A 15923-nucleotide genomic window follows, 5' to 3' on the forward strand; every position below is an offset into this window, starting at 1 on the left:
CATTTTTTTAGGTTTTCGTTATTCTTGGGGATTAAGTTAACAGTTTTTTTGTTTGTTTTTCGTTTTCTCATTTTGTTTAACATTAAGCGAAAATGCTTGTAATCTTTGAGTTACGTTACCACTTCGCGATCTCAATCGATCTATCCGTGTGCACGGATATATCCATGCACACATTATGTATATATATTTGTTTTTTTTTTTGTATATTGTTCGTTTCTGATTTCGTTACGCTTCGTTTCACAACAACTAAGCAAGCTCGTCAAAAAAAAGGATTCCTAAGCTGCCGCGATCCGTTCCGATCTGGCGGGATATACACATACATTTGCATGTGTGTTGTGTGTGTTTGTGTCTTGTGGTGGTGGGGGGCTATGTTCTATGTGTGTACTGCATGCGTAACGCTCAGGCACAAAGTGTAAATTACAAATATCTCGATGGAGCGGCTCTCCGCCCTCTCACTCGCTAACTCTCTGTCGATCGATCGATAATCGGATAAAGCGAAAACAACAACGAATTCTCTTTAATGATTAACGTAACTATTGGAATTTTCTACACCTCTGATGTGTGTTTGTGTGTGTGTGTGTGTTTGTAGTGGAGTGTAGCGGGTGTCTCTTGGAGCACGGCTCGGCTTTTAGGTCTACTCTGAAGCTTGGCTTGACTTGGCTGCGGCTTCGGCGGCGCTGCACTGCGGCTGCTGCTGCTGCTGCTGTGTGTGTGAATATTTCTGCTCTCTTTTCGCTTGTAACAACATTAACAAAGTGAGGATTAAGGCCTGACCATATATTTAATGTACCTTGGTGTGGAGTAGTTTGTTTTTTGTTTATCTTGATTGTGGGAAGAAGGGTTGGGCTTGGGGGGGCGTAACAATCTAGGAGCTGACCGGCTCGGGCAGTGGGTTCTCGGTGATGCGTATCTTGTTGCTCTGTGTGCCATAGTAGAGTGTGCCGGATGTGTCTGTGGTGACATAGGCACGGTTGCCATTTCCATTTCCGTTCTCCTGATCTTCCTCCTCCTCGCTGGCATCGGCGTTGTTATTGTCCCCGGCTCCGTTGCCAGCTGCGGCTCCGTTGTTGGTACAGTTAATGGCCGTCTCGCGTAGCCGATTGCCAATCCGGAGATTTAGCTGCCTCTGGCGATCGTGCTCCCGCTCCCGGTCGCGCTCCTCCATCGCTTGCTGCTGCTGCTCCCGGAAGTTGGCGAAGAATATCGAGGAGTAAGTGTGGTACTTGGTGCCGCACGGGGAGCTCGCCGGTGTCGAGAGTGGCGTTGCTGTGGCAGTATTAGTGGTTGGTTGATTGTTGGTTGTTTTTGGAGGGGAAGGTAGTAGTTATTTACGTTATGTTACTCTTGAGCATGTAAGTTGTTGATTGGTTGATTGATTGATTGATTGACTGGTTGGTTGGTTGGTTTTTCTTGATGGGTGTTTTTCTTTATACACTTTCTAGGGATTTGCTGCTGTTTAAAAGATGTCTGTGTGGGAGTGTATGTGTGTGTGTGGTGTCTGTGTCTGGTGTGCATCTTGATTGAGGATTGATACTGGATGATGCGGCGACATTCGTTGCTCTGGCTGATGAGGCGATCTGAGAATGAGTGGCGGGATCGATGGCTGCGCATGCGCGGATGAGGCTGTGGGAAAGAGACAGACACAACAGACTCAACTCCGTCTGGAACTAGTTCTTTTTCAGGGTTGCTGTTGATTCTTTTCGTTATTGTTTCGAAAGTTTACGTTGTTCGTTTTATTCAGAATTTTCAGATATACAACAAAAGCTGCTTACACTTTCAGTTTTTTGTTTTTCCATTTTTTGCATATACTTTTGTATGTATTTATGTATTGTAGTTGTATGTATGTATGTATATAATAGCACTGCATGTAGAAAGTATGTATACATTTATTGCTTTAATTACTCGTACAAGCTGCGGCGGCGGCTGCTGCTGCTGCTGCTGCTGCTGCGTGGGGGTGTAATGTGTGTAAGCTATGTGTGTGTGTAGGTACAGCACGACTTTAAGGACAAGTAAATAAATAAATAAGAGATTCAAGACATAAGGGAAATATGTATAGCACATAACCATACATAGGCAATACATTTATTGTAAATATGTATGTAGACAACAAATAAAATTGAACACTAATGCTGTTGCCGCTTCTTATGTAGTTCTCTTACGACTATTTATAATCCATAATCAATATAAAAGGTTAACATCAAAACAAAAAGAGCACACACAAAAAATGAATAAAGAATAAAGCTCTAGGGCGGGGTCCAACTTGTTGCTGTACCGTTACTGTTTCGAGAGCTCGCGGGAGTGTGTGTGTGTGCATGTCCTGTGGTGTATTTTGTGTGTATGTTTTTTATGGGTGTGGTTACTTCCAATTTGTCTCACTCTATGACCCCTCCGTCTTCTTCTTGTGTGGGGAGTCTGTGGAGCCTGTGCTGCCGTCACACCGCTGCTCTTGCTCTATCTCTTTTAAGCTTTCTTCCGTTGGCTTTCTCCCCTTGCTCTCTGTCTCTCACTTACTGCACACTAAGTTGAATTTGTGTGGAGCTGCTCCGACTGGCCATTGAGATTTTGCGTGCCAGCTTTTGGAGCGTGCCAACGGCTTTTTGCGGTTTTTGGGTGATTTTTTGACAATTATTTTGTTTGGTTTGTTGTTGTTGTTGTTGTAGTAATTGTTGTTGTAGTTGTATTATTGTATTCAATTTGCGTGTAAATAAATGAAATAAATAAAACATCAAATAAATTATAGGTTTTTATCTAATTAAGGTGTTCTAGGTATATGTGTGTGTGTGTGTGGATAGGTGGGTGTGTGGGGGAAAATCAAAGAGCATTGGAAAAGCGTCAAAGCATCAGTTGTTGCCAGGCCGCACTGTGCTGTTGTACTCTACTGTAGTAGACATAGCCAGGGGATCAAAGAAGCAAACTACGTGTTCGTGCAGGCAGTATGCAAAAGTCACTAGAGAGTATTTTTTGTTTGGTTCGACTAAAATCTCTACATTTTGACTATTTTATAAGTACATAGTATATATTTGTATGTGTGTTAATTTGTATTATTTTATTAATTAATTGACTAAATGCATTCCAACTAGAATTTCGTAACGGTATTTTACTGCGCTGTGTGCCTTGGAGGGCCTTGTTGGGGTGTGCATCGTCCTCTACTGGGGCTTCTCGGATACTACAGTTTTGTGTAATTGTATGTTTTTGTGTGTGTACAAATATACATACCATATATGCGTTATATTAAGTTGTTTTTGTTTGTTTTTTTTTTAATTGTTGAAGAGAATAGATTTCAGTTGTGTGTTTGAAAACGAATTTCGAAACGAAAAGAAAATCAGAATTATTGTGGCATCAAAAACCCAGACGCAGACCGGGGACCAGATCGATGAATGGATGGATGGGTGAATGGTACCCAAGGTCGTGTGCATTTTTATGGATGGTGTTGCATGTGGGATGTGGTTTTCAGAGTGCAATTTCGTGTCATATATTTTTCGTTGTTGTTTGATTTTTATTTGGATTCGTGTGGCGTGTTGTTAGGTAGTTTTGATATATATTTTTTTTGCATTTTGTGTTCATATTTTTTTTGTATATTTTGTTTTTGGTTTGTTTTGGTATGTTGGTTTTTAGCAAAAACAAGCAGTTTTGGAGAAAGGAAAAAGAAATGAAAAACAAAGTAATGAACATATTGAAATATCTTGTTGTTTCTGTTGATGCGATAATGCATTTGGGGATTTCGTATTGTATTCGGGTTTATCTGTATCATCTGTTTCAGTGGGTTTCGTGAGGTTGGGGCCCTATCTAGGGGAAGGTTTTTGGGGATGGATTATCGTATATATAGAGAAAGTAAACTAAACGATTTGATTTTCAACAACTTTTCGGTTTTTATTTTGAAATACTTTTCTTGCGTACAAATACTTTTGCTTCTTCAACATAATACGAGCGAATATCAATTGATTTTTTTGTTCCAATTTTTAAATTTGTTAAATATAAAATTTTGCACAATTTGTTTAATAATAGTTTTTCTTTGGTTTTGTTTGTTTCGTTTTTGGGGGTTGAAAAGCTTTTGATTCTCAAAGACTCTCATCCGTTTAGGCTAAGGTTTGGGGTTCGGGTAAGGCCAGAAGGCGACTTGGAGTGTGTTTTTCTAGGATCTAGTTGGTAGATAGATAGATAGTAGAGGGTCTAGGCTAGGTGCCTCTTTGGAATGGTTCTTGAACTGAAGCTAAGCTCCTCTTCGGAGCGGACTCTCGAGGCAGCTCCACGACTGCTCGCAGTCCCAGTCGGGGTTCTTGAGGGTCAAGACTAAGATAGTTGTTGGGGTTTAGTAGTAGGTAAGAGTAGTTAGAGTATTAGTAGTAGTAGTAGTAGTAGTAGTAGATAGTTAAGAGGGTTTAAGTAGGTTATAGGTTGCTGAGATTGTAGCAGAGATTTGCTGAGGTTGTTCAGTTGTTGTTGGAGTAGTTGGTTGATGTTGTTGTGGTGGTGTGTGCGTGTTCTAACACTTACCATAGCCCTCGCCCTGCAAGAACAGCCGAAAGGCCTCGGCCAGCTTGGCCGGCTGCTCCTCGAGCACCAGAGCGCAATCGGAAATCTGAAAGGCAAACGGAAATGGTCACAGTCAGAAATCGAATAAACCATACAGTGGGAGGAATAAACAATCAAGAAACCTTCATCCAGGACGAGTTTGTGGGATCCAGGCGACCATTGAAGGTGACCGTGTCGTCCACATGGGGCGAGAGCGAGCCCGTGATGTTGATGACTGGCATCTTCAGCGTGGTGGCCGCCGTCTCTGTGCCCGGGGTGCCTGGCGGAGTGCGCGCCAGGTGCAGGTCGTTGCGATGAATGTATGCGTTGATGAGCATGGCCAGATTGGTCGGATTGACGGCGCGCTCAAAGTGCTGCTTATACATCTGCACCAGGTCGTGGTTACGCTCCTCCGGATTGCGGCCAAAGTGATGCCACATCAGGTAGTCAATCACGCCCTGAGTCATGCCCTTGGTGCGCAAGAAGCGGGCGTTGAAGCTCTGGTAGCCCCACTCGATCCAGCCCGACTGCGTGGACACGCAGTTGATCAGGCACAGTGCTCCCACCTTGTCCGGATGGCCGTGGGCGAACCTGGCCAAAATATTGGCACCAGCTCCCACACCGAAGCCAATCACGGACTTCAATCCAAAGTGCGACAGCACGAACAGCAGCTGGGCGGCCAGCTCATCCATGGTTGGATACACGTAGCTGTTGGAATGGAAATGAAATAGAATTAGAGAAGGATCGTTACAGATCATTTAAGACTTACTCCTCTGGCAATGCTGGAGCGCCCTCCTCCTGTCCGGGTGCAGTCACATGGTACACGCAAAAGTTCTCCAGGAGGCCCCGCATCACTGGGAAGTTGAAGAAGCCAGCGAAGCTGGTGGCATCTGTGCGAGCACGTATTCTAAGACTGGAGCTTCCTTCAGTTTAACAGAACAGTACTCACAGTTTAGGCCAAGATCGTGATAGGTGACGATAGCCGGCTTGGATGTATCGCCCTGTATGGCCACGTGTATGTCCCCCTTGTCTGTGGGCACACGGCGCTGGTCGCAGGCCTCCAGTATGGAGCCGCGTGCATTCGGGAAGTGCAGCTGCACGGAGCGCAGTTCGATGTCGTCCATGGGATCAACGGGCATGGTGCTATGTAAGGAATGGTAAAGCGAAGGATTCAATTAGTAAGCAGCTAACATGTTTCTTGGTGAATAATTTGGATTCATTAGTGGGGGCAGCTGCAGCAGTTGCTGTAGAAGCGGCAGCTGTTCACTCGATCTATGGCTCTGGGTGCATCCTTATCTATGGACTGGTCTATAAGGCTACTACTAATATTGCTAATGTTTATTGGGTAGGACTGGGGCATGATCTCGCTGCTCGACTACGCACTATATGGCATATAGTTTATGTATCAATGTGTGTATCGTATAGTATTTATAGTGAATGCAAAACTTAAATCAAATCAAGACGAAAGAAGTTCGGTTAATCAACATTCGGGTTAGGGCAGAGACAGAAAGAGAGAGAGTTAGAGATAGATATAGAAAGATGCTGTTTATGGGGTTTAATTTCTATTAATCGTCTGCTTGCAATTAACATAACAAAAAAACTGAAACTCAACTCAAATCTAGGCAAAGATACTTACAAAACTTACGAGTACTTGTTGTCTCCCTCATAGAGATATTCATAAATCAAATTCTAAATGTGTGTGTGTCAAATTAACATAAAACAAAACTCTAAACTTGTGTGATAGTGTAAGGGTTTTTACAGTGTGTCCAGTGTGTGTGTGTGAGCGGGCGGGGGGCTGCTCGAATATCTTACATTCGTAGTAGGGATTGGTTTCCAGTTATACAATATATACTTATAGGGAATATATTTATAATATGTTTATGGGGGGAATCTGATTCGGTCGCTGCTTGGGCTGTTGTTGTTCTTGGTACTTGGGGATCGGTGAACTTTGCTTACCCCAGCAGGTGTGCCTCCTCGGCAGTGTGTGTCGGTGCTGACGGCATCTTGGTGTTCAGAGTCTTACCAGTTTTGTCGCGGTCTCTGAAAGAGAGTCTATGAGCATGCAAGCAAAGAATAACCAAAAAAAAACACAAACTCTAGGCAGTTCCTTGAGGACTTTTCCATGGTTAAACACGTATGCGAAAAATCAACAAGAAACCTCTTTCGATATATGTATGTATGTATTAAAGATATATATTTCTTTTGAGTAATTCTTAGGGGAGATTGACAGAGAAATGTACAGACAGAGAGAGAGAGAGAGAGAGAGATACACAGAGAGCAAAAGAGAGATGAAGAGTTTTATAGAGGAATTTCGCCGACTTAATGAATGTGAATAAATGTGGATTTGATAGGACGGCACTGAAGAACAGCTGGAGGGGGGGCTGAAGTGAGAGGCAAGGACGCTGACTAGGCTGTCACGTTGCGTTACGTAAAACGTAAGCAAATGAGTCACGCAATGTCATTCGGGGTAAATATGCCGATGTGGGATGTGGCAGATGTCTGGCGGATAAAGAGAGACAGCAGACAAGTGGCGCCAGAAATATGAGACCAGCTGCTGCCATAACAATTTACCGTTCCATTCCCCTTGGAGCAGAGCTCTCTTAAACTTCCACTACCATCGGTATAGCAGGAAACGGAAAGGTGGAGTGTGCGAGAAAAACTTTTGTTTACTCTCCCACACGCTTTTTTGGCAAATAGAAAACTTTTACTGCAAGGACGGGCCCCAAACTCAATTAGTTAATGTTGTAGGAGAGAGAGACAGAGAGGAGGGATAGAAACTTGTGGAAAGGTAGATTCATTATCCTGGAATTGCCGGAATGGAATGGAATTTTTGTGGCTATCACCTTTAATTGGTTACGTGATTATGCGCGTTACAGTTACAGTTACAGCACAGTCACAGCGGGAACGTTAAGCTGTCCCACAGGAGAGGAGAAATATAGTAACGAAAACTATTCGAATGGAATTCTTGCCAATGTTCTCGACTACTACACCAGGAGAGCTACTACAAGGACAGCTTTAACTGGAATGAAATTCAGGCTTTCATTGATAACTTGATTAATCCCAAGAAAGGTATTTATAGAGCATGGCCTGTTGGAAGTGGAAAGTTCCATCCACTGCCCACCACTTGGTAATTATGAACGACTCTGGCAGGGGATGAATATTCGTCAAGGACAGATTTAATAGTATAATTACAGGCCATAGGCATTTTTGTTTGAATAATTTATAGGCATGGATCCATTCGAGTTAAATTCTCTACACTAACAAATGCACTGCTTATAAAGAGTATGGTGGAAAGGGTTTTACGGGAAAGAGACTGATGGAAAATAACTGTTCCCGTTCCCGGTTATCTGTTGTTTGTTCTTTGCGTTTGTTTTTCTCCTCGACTTCTCAGTTTACAGAGCTCGACTCAAGGCGGTGCCAGGCCCTATTCTAACCGGTTCGAACCGGGTGAGTTTGGTTTGACCCATGGATAAGTGCAATGCACTGAGCGGAGAATTTCCGAGCTCTCTCGGTTACAATCGTTTGTCTCACTTGGATGCGAAATTAATTGAGCTAAATCACGGGCACAGGCTCCAGCCCCACTTACAGCGGAAATATTAATTAAAGCACTTGAGATCTGGCACAGATCAAGAGAGGACAGTAATATCTACTATGGAACGAATGTGGGTCGGACCGCGGCTGGCGTCCAACTAAACCGCTATCTCGACCGCCGTAGAGTCGGGTGTGTGGATTGAGTGGAGCTTTTGCTCAGCTCTCCGCTGAACGTTTGTTGTATTGACAAAACGGCAAAGCTGTGCCGCAGAGCGGGCGGTAATGCAGTAAGGCGGTAAAAGTGCAAACTGCGCTGCAAACAGCTTCGACCTTGAGTCATGGCTAACCAGAATGGAGCCCCGAAAGAAGATTCGATGACGGAATGTTCGGATAGGCAACTACAGATGCTCTATCCTGATATTATTGTTTCAATTTTGGGTCTTCAGAGAGGATGTGGGTGATGATGTAACGGTAATGATATGTCCAGGATATGTGTATTCTTTGTAGCCAAAACAAATCAAATGCAAAGTGCAAACATAACAAGAAGATACACAAATAAATGCAACAACGGCAACAATCAAAATGAAAACACATGCAATCACAATTAAGCGGAGAGAGAGGATAGGAGGTTGACAGAACGGGTAAGGAAGGGGAGGAGAGTCAAGAGGTCGAGAGAGTTTTGATGTTCCGCTATAAGTGCTTGCAGCCAGAGAGAGTGGGAAAAAGGCATGGAAGTGAGAATAATGTGAGGGAGTGAACGGGATTAGATTGAATAAGAGAAAGGCGAGTGCGGAAGTTTGATAGTAGCAGTGCCCAAGGTGTACCTATGCAAGGTATGGCAATGCCAAGGCGCGCTCTCACAATATTTAGTTGCCGTTAATTTTTTTTCTCAGAGAGCGATGGAAAAAGGCAACGCTGAGGCCTCGCCTTGTACAGAATACACCTTCGGAGTGCACAAGAGAGTTCGGGTGGGAGCTTTTGCAGTACCACCCCCTTCCCACCACTTACCTGACACCGCCTACAATGACCGGCTGGCGCTCGGAGCGCAACAGCTCCTCGCTGTCGCCGGGCGTCGATTTGATCGCCTGCCCGATCACCCGCTTGACACTCTCGAATACGGAGGGTGGAGCCGAGGGCTCGGTGGTGGACTGATATATGGCACTGCCATTGCCATTCACAGCCGGCAGCGATACATAGCCGCCCTCTGCCTGAGGCATTGCTTAATTTCTCTGTCTTTTAATTATTTTCTCTTGATTTTTTCAGCTTGATTGCGCTCTTGACTGTTTGCTTTAATTTGTAATACTTAGCCTGCTTCGGGTCTTGTCTTCGTATTAAAAAAACGAAATACGAAAAGAAACGGAACTTCCTCCTCTGTGCATGCATATTGCGTGCGTGCATGTGTTGGTTTGGTGTGTGAGAGTGTATTAATAATGCATTTGATTCATCAGCCGGCGTCAGCGTCAGCGTCGATGTTTGTGTGGGAGTATAATTGTGTGCGTGCGCCATGTATAGATGGAGGCAGCAGACAGACAGAGAGATCAGCGCGGCAGCGACAGCGACAGCGGCGGGTACGTCACAAAACATAAATCATATAAAAATAAATAGAAGAGTACACAAAAATTATAAAACTAAAACAGCAACAACAAAGAGACAACACACACAAATTGAAAGCTGTGGGGCAAATCAGTGTATTAATGCAAGGTGCGTTCTCTGCCAGAGAGCACTCTCCAGATGGCGCATATTTGGTTTGCAGTGCGTGAAGACACACCGAGCGAGAGAGAGCGCTCAACCAAATATGCGAACACAAAGTGGGAGTGGGAGTGTGGGAATGCAGCACCCTGTGAAAGAATATGCTTTTAATCAAGAGGGAAGAGCAAAACAGAAGCGCAGTTAATGAGGGTTAATAAGCAGTGAGGCCTCGCTATGTGAAAACCATAACCAGACTTTGTTAGTTGAGAAAATGTAGTTATAAGTACATAAAATAAATCTAAAGCCCCATATACAGCTAGTGTTTTCTGTCACTGTTCTCCCCTTTAGGCACGCTTTACTGTTCTAAAAGCTTCGGCGTCAATGTACGTACTTGAAACTAAATATGCAGGCCAAGCCGCAAAGTGTCAGCCCGCAGAGAGAGAAAGAGAGCGAGAGAGATAGAAAGAAGAGAGACTGCAGCCCATCATCTGCTTCTGTTCTCCATCTCTTCCTCTTACCCTTGCTGTAGCAGCACATGTATGCATTACATTAACCCAGTTTTGCGCCAAGAGGTTACCCGGGTCCGGGCAGCTTCGTGCCCTGGCCCAGATGAGGGCCAAGAGTGCCAAAGCCATGAAATTCTCACACAAGCAGGATGACTACGACGGGAACCCTCTACCCAAAGAGGGGTGCTGATTGAGTGCGTCACACGAGCAAATTTATCAACTAATAATCGCAAAAAACAAAAAACAAAAAGAAACACAAGCAACAACAAAGGCAAATGCAAAAGCAACAAAAAATATAAATCAAAAGCAGCTCCCCACTCGAGTGGGTTGCCGCCAGCTATGACGCAGCTCTAAAGCAGATATAGATTAATACATTCGTAAATATACTCGGAGTAATAACCATACACACATAGGTATACATACCTATTTAACTGTGTATAAAATTATACATACACCAAACAGAACAAAACTCGTTATGAATAAATCTTTTTTTTTGCGTCTTAGGTTATGAACGGCAGTGAGGGCAGCGAATTTTGAACTCGTCTCTGAACTGGAACAACATTGCGTGTGACCCTCCAGAGAGAGAGAGAGAGCTGTTTAGAGTTTTATTATACAGAGCGCAATAACTTTTGTTGCTTCATTGGTCATTACCCATTTAAACTGCAGCAATACCCATCTTTTGCTGCATAAATTTGCAATAAAAAAAGTAAAACTTTTGCCATGAAAAGCTTTTTTAAGTAGAAGCCCCTCCATCAATGTTGCCCCAGTAATTGTTCAAGCTCGCACCCTATCTTATCTGCTTATCATAATATAATAATACAGAAGTTTTGACTGATTCTTTCAGTTATTCTGATTCACACAGCAAAGGCAAGAGACATGTCTCCAAAGAAGCAGAGAGTAAGAGTGAAAATGAAACACAAGTAACTTACGGATGATTTCATTCAAGAGTTTAAAGCCCAGTTTTCCTGTTAGTCAGTCGAAACATCAAAAAATACGTACATATATTCCAGAAAACGATTAACAATTAGCGATATTCTCATGCTTCTGGACTTTGCCTACTATGGTCATCTTTTCAAACTTAATTCAGCTCGTTTCTGGGATTATGGCTCAGTGCATAACGAGGTCATCATATTTCTTCCTTCAATTCTCGATCAGTCACGTCTGAAAGACGTGATTTTTATACCCTCCAAGGCTATAATTTGTCAGAAAACCACACAAGTTTTGCAGGACAGCGTTCTTACTAACCTAGTAAATTCCTATTTTAATATTCTGTCCTAAAACTATTAAAATTGCGTAGTTTAAAAACAGTTCTTCGCCACTAATCGACAACAATTTCTACCACCATTTAAACACGGGCACGGACCGAAACATTGCAGAATGGCAGAATCCCATTTAAAGTTCCGCCTGCTGTAGGCTGGAGGTTACAAGGTAAGTCATTTAAGACCCTTAAGACCACCCTTGCAGAAGGCACCAGCAGAGCTCAACTTTGACCTTTTGCCTGGCGATTTATGGGCGCTGATAAAGTTGCGCTTGCACTTTTCTCTGTGGCCGAACGAAATGATATAATGACAGCAGAAGAACACGGGTACATGCAGAAATACTTATATTTAAATATAGTATGGGAATGGCTGTAAGATTGTATAACTATAAAGCGAATAGCGATTTATCAGCGGCCCATCTGGGGCACTTCAATTCCAATAATTGCCAGGCCAACAGCGTGTGCCATTTATGGCGAATTATTCATAATTACACTTGTACGCGAGGGTGCAACAAGGAAAGCAGTAGCCGTGGCACTAGCAGTAGCAGCGGAGGAGGTGGAAAAACTTGTCGAGCCATGGAAATTGGCAAATGGAGAGCAGGTTATAGGTACAACCTCATAGTACCGGGCCATTCCCATGTCCGTGCCAAAGGAGCACACAAAATATCGACAATTTGGCAGAGCGCCATGGCAACCGTTGGCAGGTCAACGGGCAACAACAAAGCCATTGGAGAGGAGGTTCCCTAGCTGGAAAAATAGTCACAGAACTATGCATGTATTCGACATTTTGGTAGATCTTCCGCTGAGCAACTCCTCTTTGTGTCAGTCAGTCAATGGATGGGCTTGATTTCCCCTCAGAAATAGTCTTGCAACTGCAACGATTTCATGGTCCTTCCCGTTTGATTGAGTGCAATTTGTCCGAACCTTTCAAGGATATATCGCCTGCTGTAGCGACAAAATTGCAAAACAGAAATTATTCAAATGTTCTGCTTTCCTTGGAAGAGGGGTAGGGAAACATGGAGGCCCGCCTAGAGGGACCAGGGGCCAGGGACAGCTACAACGACAGCAAATCACATAAAGGAAATGTCACGCTATGCCAGGCCGCAGGCCAACGAAAAAACACGATAGACGGAAAAACTGTAGGGGCCGAAGTTGCGATACCTCGAATTCTTATTTTCTATTTATATTCATATTCCTATTTTGCTCTATTTGTTTAAGAACTGAACTATAACTTCAGGGATTTATGCTGGCTGTACTAAAGTGGAATATCTTCCAGATTTCACTTATTTCACTGGCCTTTACAGTTTATTTGCCAAACTGCTGTGCAAAACAATCATACCCTTGCTGCTGGATACAAAGACGTACAAAATCACACGTTCAACGTCAGTGTGTTGTTGCAGGATATGCGAGGATATGGGGTGAGCAGGAGGACAGTTCGGGGTTTTTGGAGGTGGTGGCGGACTGTGCAGGTTGCTTTACTGTTACGTGTTTGCAATCGATTTGAAAGTTACATAAAAACAGAACCGCCGCCGCAACTGCAGACGAAAGGGAAGAGGTATGGAGCCAGGAGAATAATAGGAAGAATGGGCAGTGAGTATTTAGGTTAACCACCTGAGTGGACAAGAGAAACAACAACGACATATTATCATCAAAACCACCAACAACTAGAAGGAGTCGCCAAAAGCAATTTGTGAACTTTTTCTTAGAGTGTGACTTAGTTAGTGTTTGCCTTTGTATCCATGTGTGTATGCTCGTGTATGCGCTTGTGTGTGGGTTTTGTGGGTAAACTGACCTACGCATTAAATATGCAGAATAGTCAAACGGAATGGAGAATAGAAAACGAAAGGGAATAAAGGAAAATGACTGGCGATGGCGCCGACAGGTTACCGTTACATCAAGCACTCCGTCCCCGCCTCAATCGCAACAAAGAGCGAGCAATAAAATTTCACAAAACAGCAAATAACAAATGTCTGCAAGTACAGTTGAGCTTCTAACAGGTGAAAACTCTAGGAACAAAGAGAGTCGCACGTCTCCGCTTCCACTCTGCAGAGGCCCCACAGTGCTGCGGCGAAGTTTTGCTGGAGGTCGTTTAGAGCTGGGAAAACGTCGACAGAGTGAGAGAAAGGGAGGAAGAGATAGATGGATAGATAGACGGGGAGAGGCAGAGACAGGCGCTGGCATTACGTCAGAGCCATGGAGCCATTCCCATGGAATGGGGCTTGTCAAAATTAGCAGCAAAAATCACAACATCAAGAATCAGTAAAAAAGAACAAAAAATGAAGAAATTGGGATGCATTAGTCGGATATATAGTATATGTAGCTAGACAGCAAAAGCAACAACAACATCAACAACATGCAGGTTGGTAACATTTAACAGCTAGCTGTTAACTACAGCATGAAAAGGAGAAATAGGCAAGCAGAAAGAAGAAGCAGTGCAAAATACAGTTGTGCTAATTGGAAAAAGAAACAGAGAAAAAGAGAGACAGAGACAGAGAGAGAAAAAGTAATTACAAATACATGGATGCAAATGATAAAGTTTGGACGATGCAGCGTGTTTTAATGGGGGCGAGCGCAGTTTTTAAGACTTGTGAGAGAAAGACAAGACAGAGAGGGTTGGGGGGGGGGGGGGGGGGGGGGGGGGGGGGGGGATGGAGAGTAGCAGTAGAAGTAGTTGAATAGAAATGCAACAAAACAAATGCACAAGGCAGAGGGGCAGCGTAAGATATTACGATGATTAAATGAAGTTAATTTTGCTGCTCTTTCGCTGCGTTTTGCATTTGTTTTGTCTATTTTCGCGTGTGTATGTGTGTTCATCGTGCTTGCGTAGTAGGTGTCTGTGTGTGTGTTTCAGTGTTTGAGAAGAATGGAAGATAGAGTGTGAGGGGGGAGTGGGTGTGGAAGAGTGCTAGTGGACATCAAAACTCACCTGACGCTCGTCGTCGTTGGCCGTGTGTGTGTGTGTGTGTGCGTAGGGGGTGGTGGTGTCTCTCCTCCTGGCAGAAATGGGTCGACTTTGGGATTAGCAGACGGCAGGCAGGTGCAATACAGGTAACCGTGTTGTGGACAACTACTGCACGCTTTTAATTGCTTTTCTTTACTGTTATCACAGCCACTGTTCTTTCCACAAAACGGACAACGGCAACAACCGCGGCGACGACTGATTCTATGAAAAAATCAATATTCGGTCTCAAAAACGGTTTTACAACTTGTGTAATTCGGCTCCTTTTCTTTTCTGTTCGCGTTTCGCCCGTTTTTGTTTGCGCACTCGCTTCCACCCACAAGCAGGCAGCAGGCAACCGTTCGCGTTCTCACACACTTCACACTTAATCTTCCAAAAAATCGCAGACTAACTAGTTAGTTGCTAGTTTTTATTTTTTTGTGTTTAATCGCTACAGCGCGACGATGAATCTGTTCTGTGACTGGGCTCTCGATATTTTGTTGGAGAGGGATGCCTTGATGTTGCTATCGATGTTTGTTGATGAGGGCATGCAAGGTGTTGCATTGAAAAGGTGCTCTTATAATTAAACATATATTGTTTCGGCAAGGAGGGCATTAATATTAAAATTGAATATATTTTTTGTTTTCGTACATAATGACTTTCTCAATTGAGGTTTCAAATTGTCCGACGGTATTGATACTATCTGGGTTTTCCACCATCGATAGTGGAAACAGTCGATGTTTTCCCAACCCTATTAAATAAAATTGATCAACTTGATCACCGATCCATGAACCATGGCAGCGTTCGGGTTTTCAATCCTGGTCAACGTGAAACTAAGGATATTGACATGAACAGGTGCTCATTTTTTCGTTTTCTTAATTATACGCCCTTGCTAATTGCCTACTGAGCGAGTGGTCAAATCAAATTGGAACATTACTTCAACAAAAAGGAAGTGGTGAGTTCAGGGTAAAATTACCAACAAGGTGACATCGTCAGCTGAGCGGTGGAGCACCTGCTTATTCACCACACTCTCTCAGCTCTCAGAGAGGCAAGCGCTAGAGAGAGATGGCAAACGTTTTACGTTCTGCAGTCTTCGCTTTTATTGTTTCTGCTGACAGCAAAGAAACGATTTGGAGCGGCATAGCAAAAAATATTTTGCAGACATGTTTGTTTCTAAAAAAGATGTAATTGAATAAAGATTTAATTATATACACATTACATTACACATCCAAAATAAAAAAGTAGTTACATGCATATTGAAGAAGAACAGAAGAAAACAATGAAGAAAAAGAAGAAGACAATGAAAAAATCATGCGCCAACCTCCTTCGTCGACGTTTGAGAAGGCACTGTTTTGAATCCGTCACCTTGTTACTAATTTCACCATGGTGAGCTGAATTCATGGTTTTTTAAAATAATTTGTCTCTGTTTGTCAGCTATTGATATGAGCCGATCCATGTGCCAAATTCGATCCATGAATTATTGCATCAA

General features: G+C 43.4%; 1 protein-coding gene across 12 annotated transcripts; it reads right to left on the bottom strand.

Moving 5' to 3' along the window:
• Positions 1 to 762: 762 nt before the first annotated feature.
• On the bottom strand, positions 763 to 14898 carry LOC117592326 (protein NDRG3). 12 transcript variants are annotated; one of them, XM_034286006.1, is made up of 8 exons: positions 14423 to 14898; positions 9052 to 9412; positions 6469 to 6564; positions 5462 to 5655; positions 5282 to 5402; positions 4656 to 5220; positions 4495 to 4579; positions 763 to 1266 (listed from the first exon to the last, which is right to left on the bottom strand). In XM_034286006.1, exons 2-8 carry the CDS (start codon positions 9258 to 9260, stop codon positions 866 to 868), a joined length of 1671 nt encoding a protein of 556 aa, XP_034141897.1. In that variant the 5' UTR covers positions 9261 to 9412; positions 14423 to 14898; the 3' UTR covers positions 763 to 865. The 12 variants fall into 12 exon arrangements, with proteins under 12 accessions (XP_034141897.1, XP_034141898.1, XP_034141899.1 ...); XM_034286007.1 differs by having other exon boundaries at positions 6469 to 6552; positions 14423 to 14897; XM_034286014.1 differs by lacking the exon at positions 763 to 1266 and adding an exon at positions 2039 to 2593 and having other exon boundaries at positions 14423 to 14892.
• Positions 14899 to 15923: the final 1025 nt, after the last annotated feature.

This window comes from Drosophila guanche, unplaced genomic scaffold (assembly GCF_900245975.1).
Source record: "Drosophila guanche unplaced genomic scaffold, DGUA_6, whole genome shotgun sequence".
Classification (NCBI taxonomy): Eukaryota; Metazoa; Arthropoda; class Insecta; order Diptera; family Drosophilidae; genus Drosophila; species Drosophila guanche.

Bases quoted from the DNA above. Each gene is read 5' to 3' on its own strand.
- LOC117592326 (XM_034286006.1), bottom strand. From the start codon at position 9,260: ATGCCTCAGGCAGAGGGCGGCTATGTATCGCTGCCGGCTGTGAATGGC. The intron at 5,656-6,468 runs GTAAGCAAAGTT...TTCCTTACATAG, and splicing joins GAGGAGGCACACCTGCTGGG to CACCATGCCCGTTGATCCCA. The intron at 1,267-4,494 runs GTAAGTGTTAGA...ATACTGCCACAG, and splicing joins CTTGCAGGGCGAGGGCTATG to CAACGCCACTCTCGACACCG.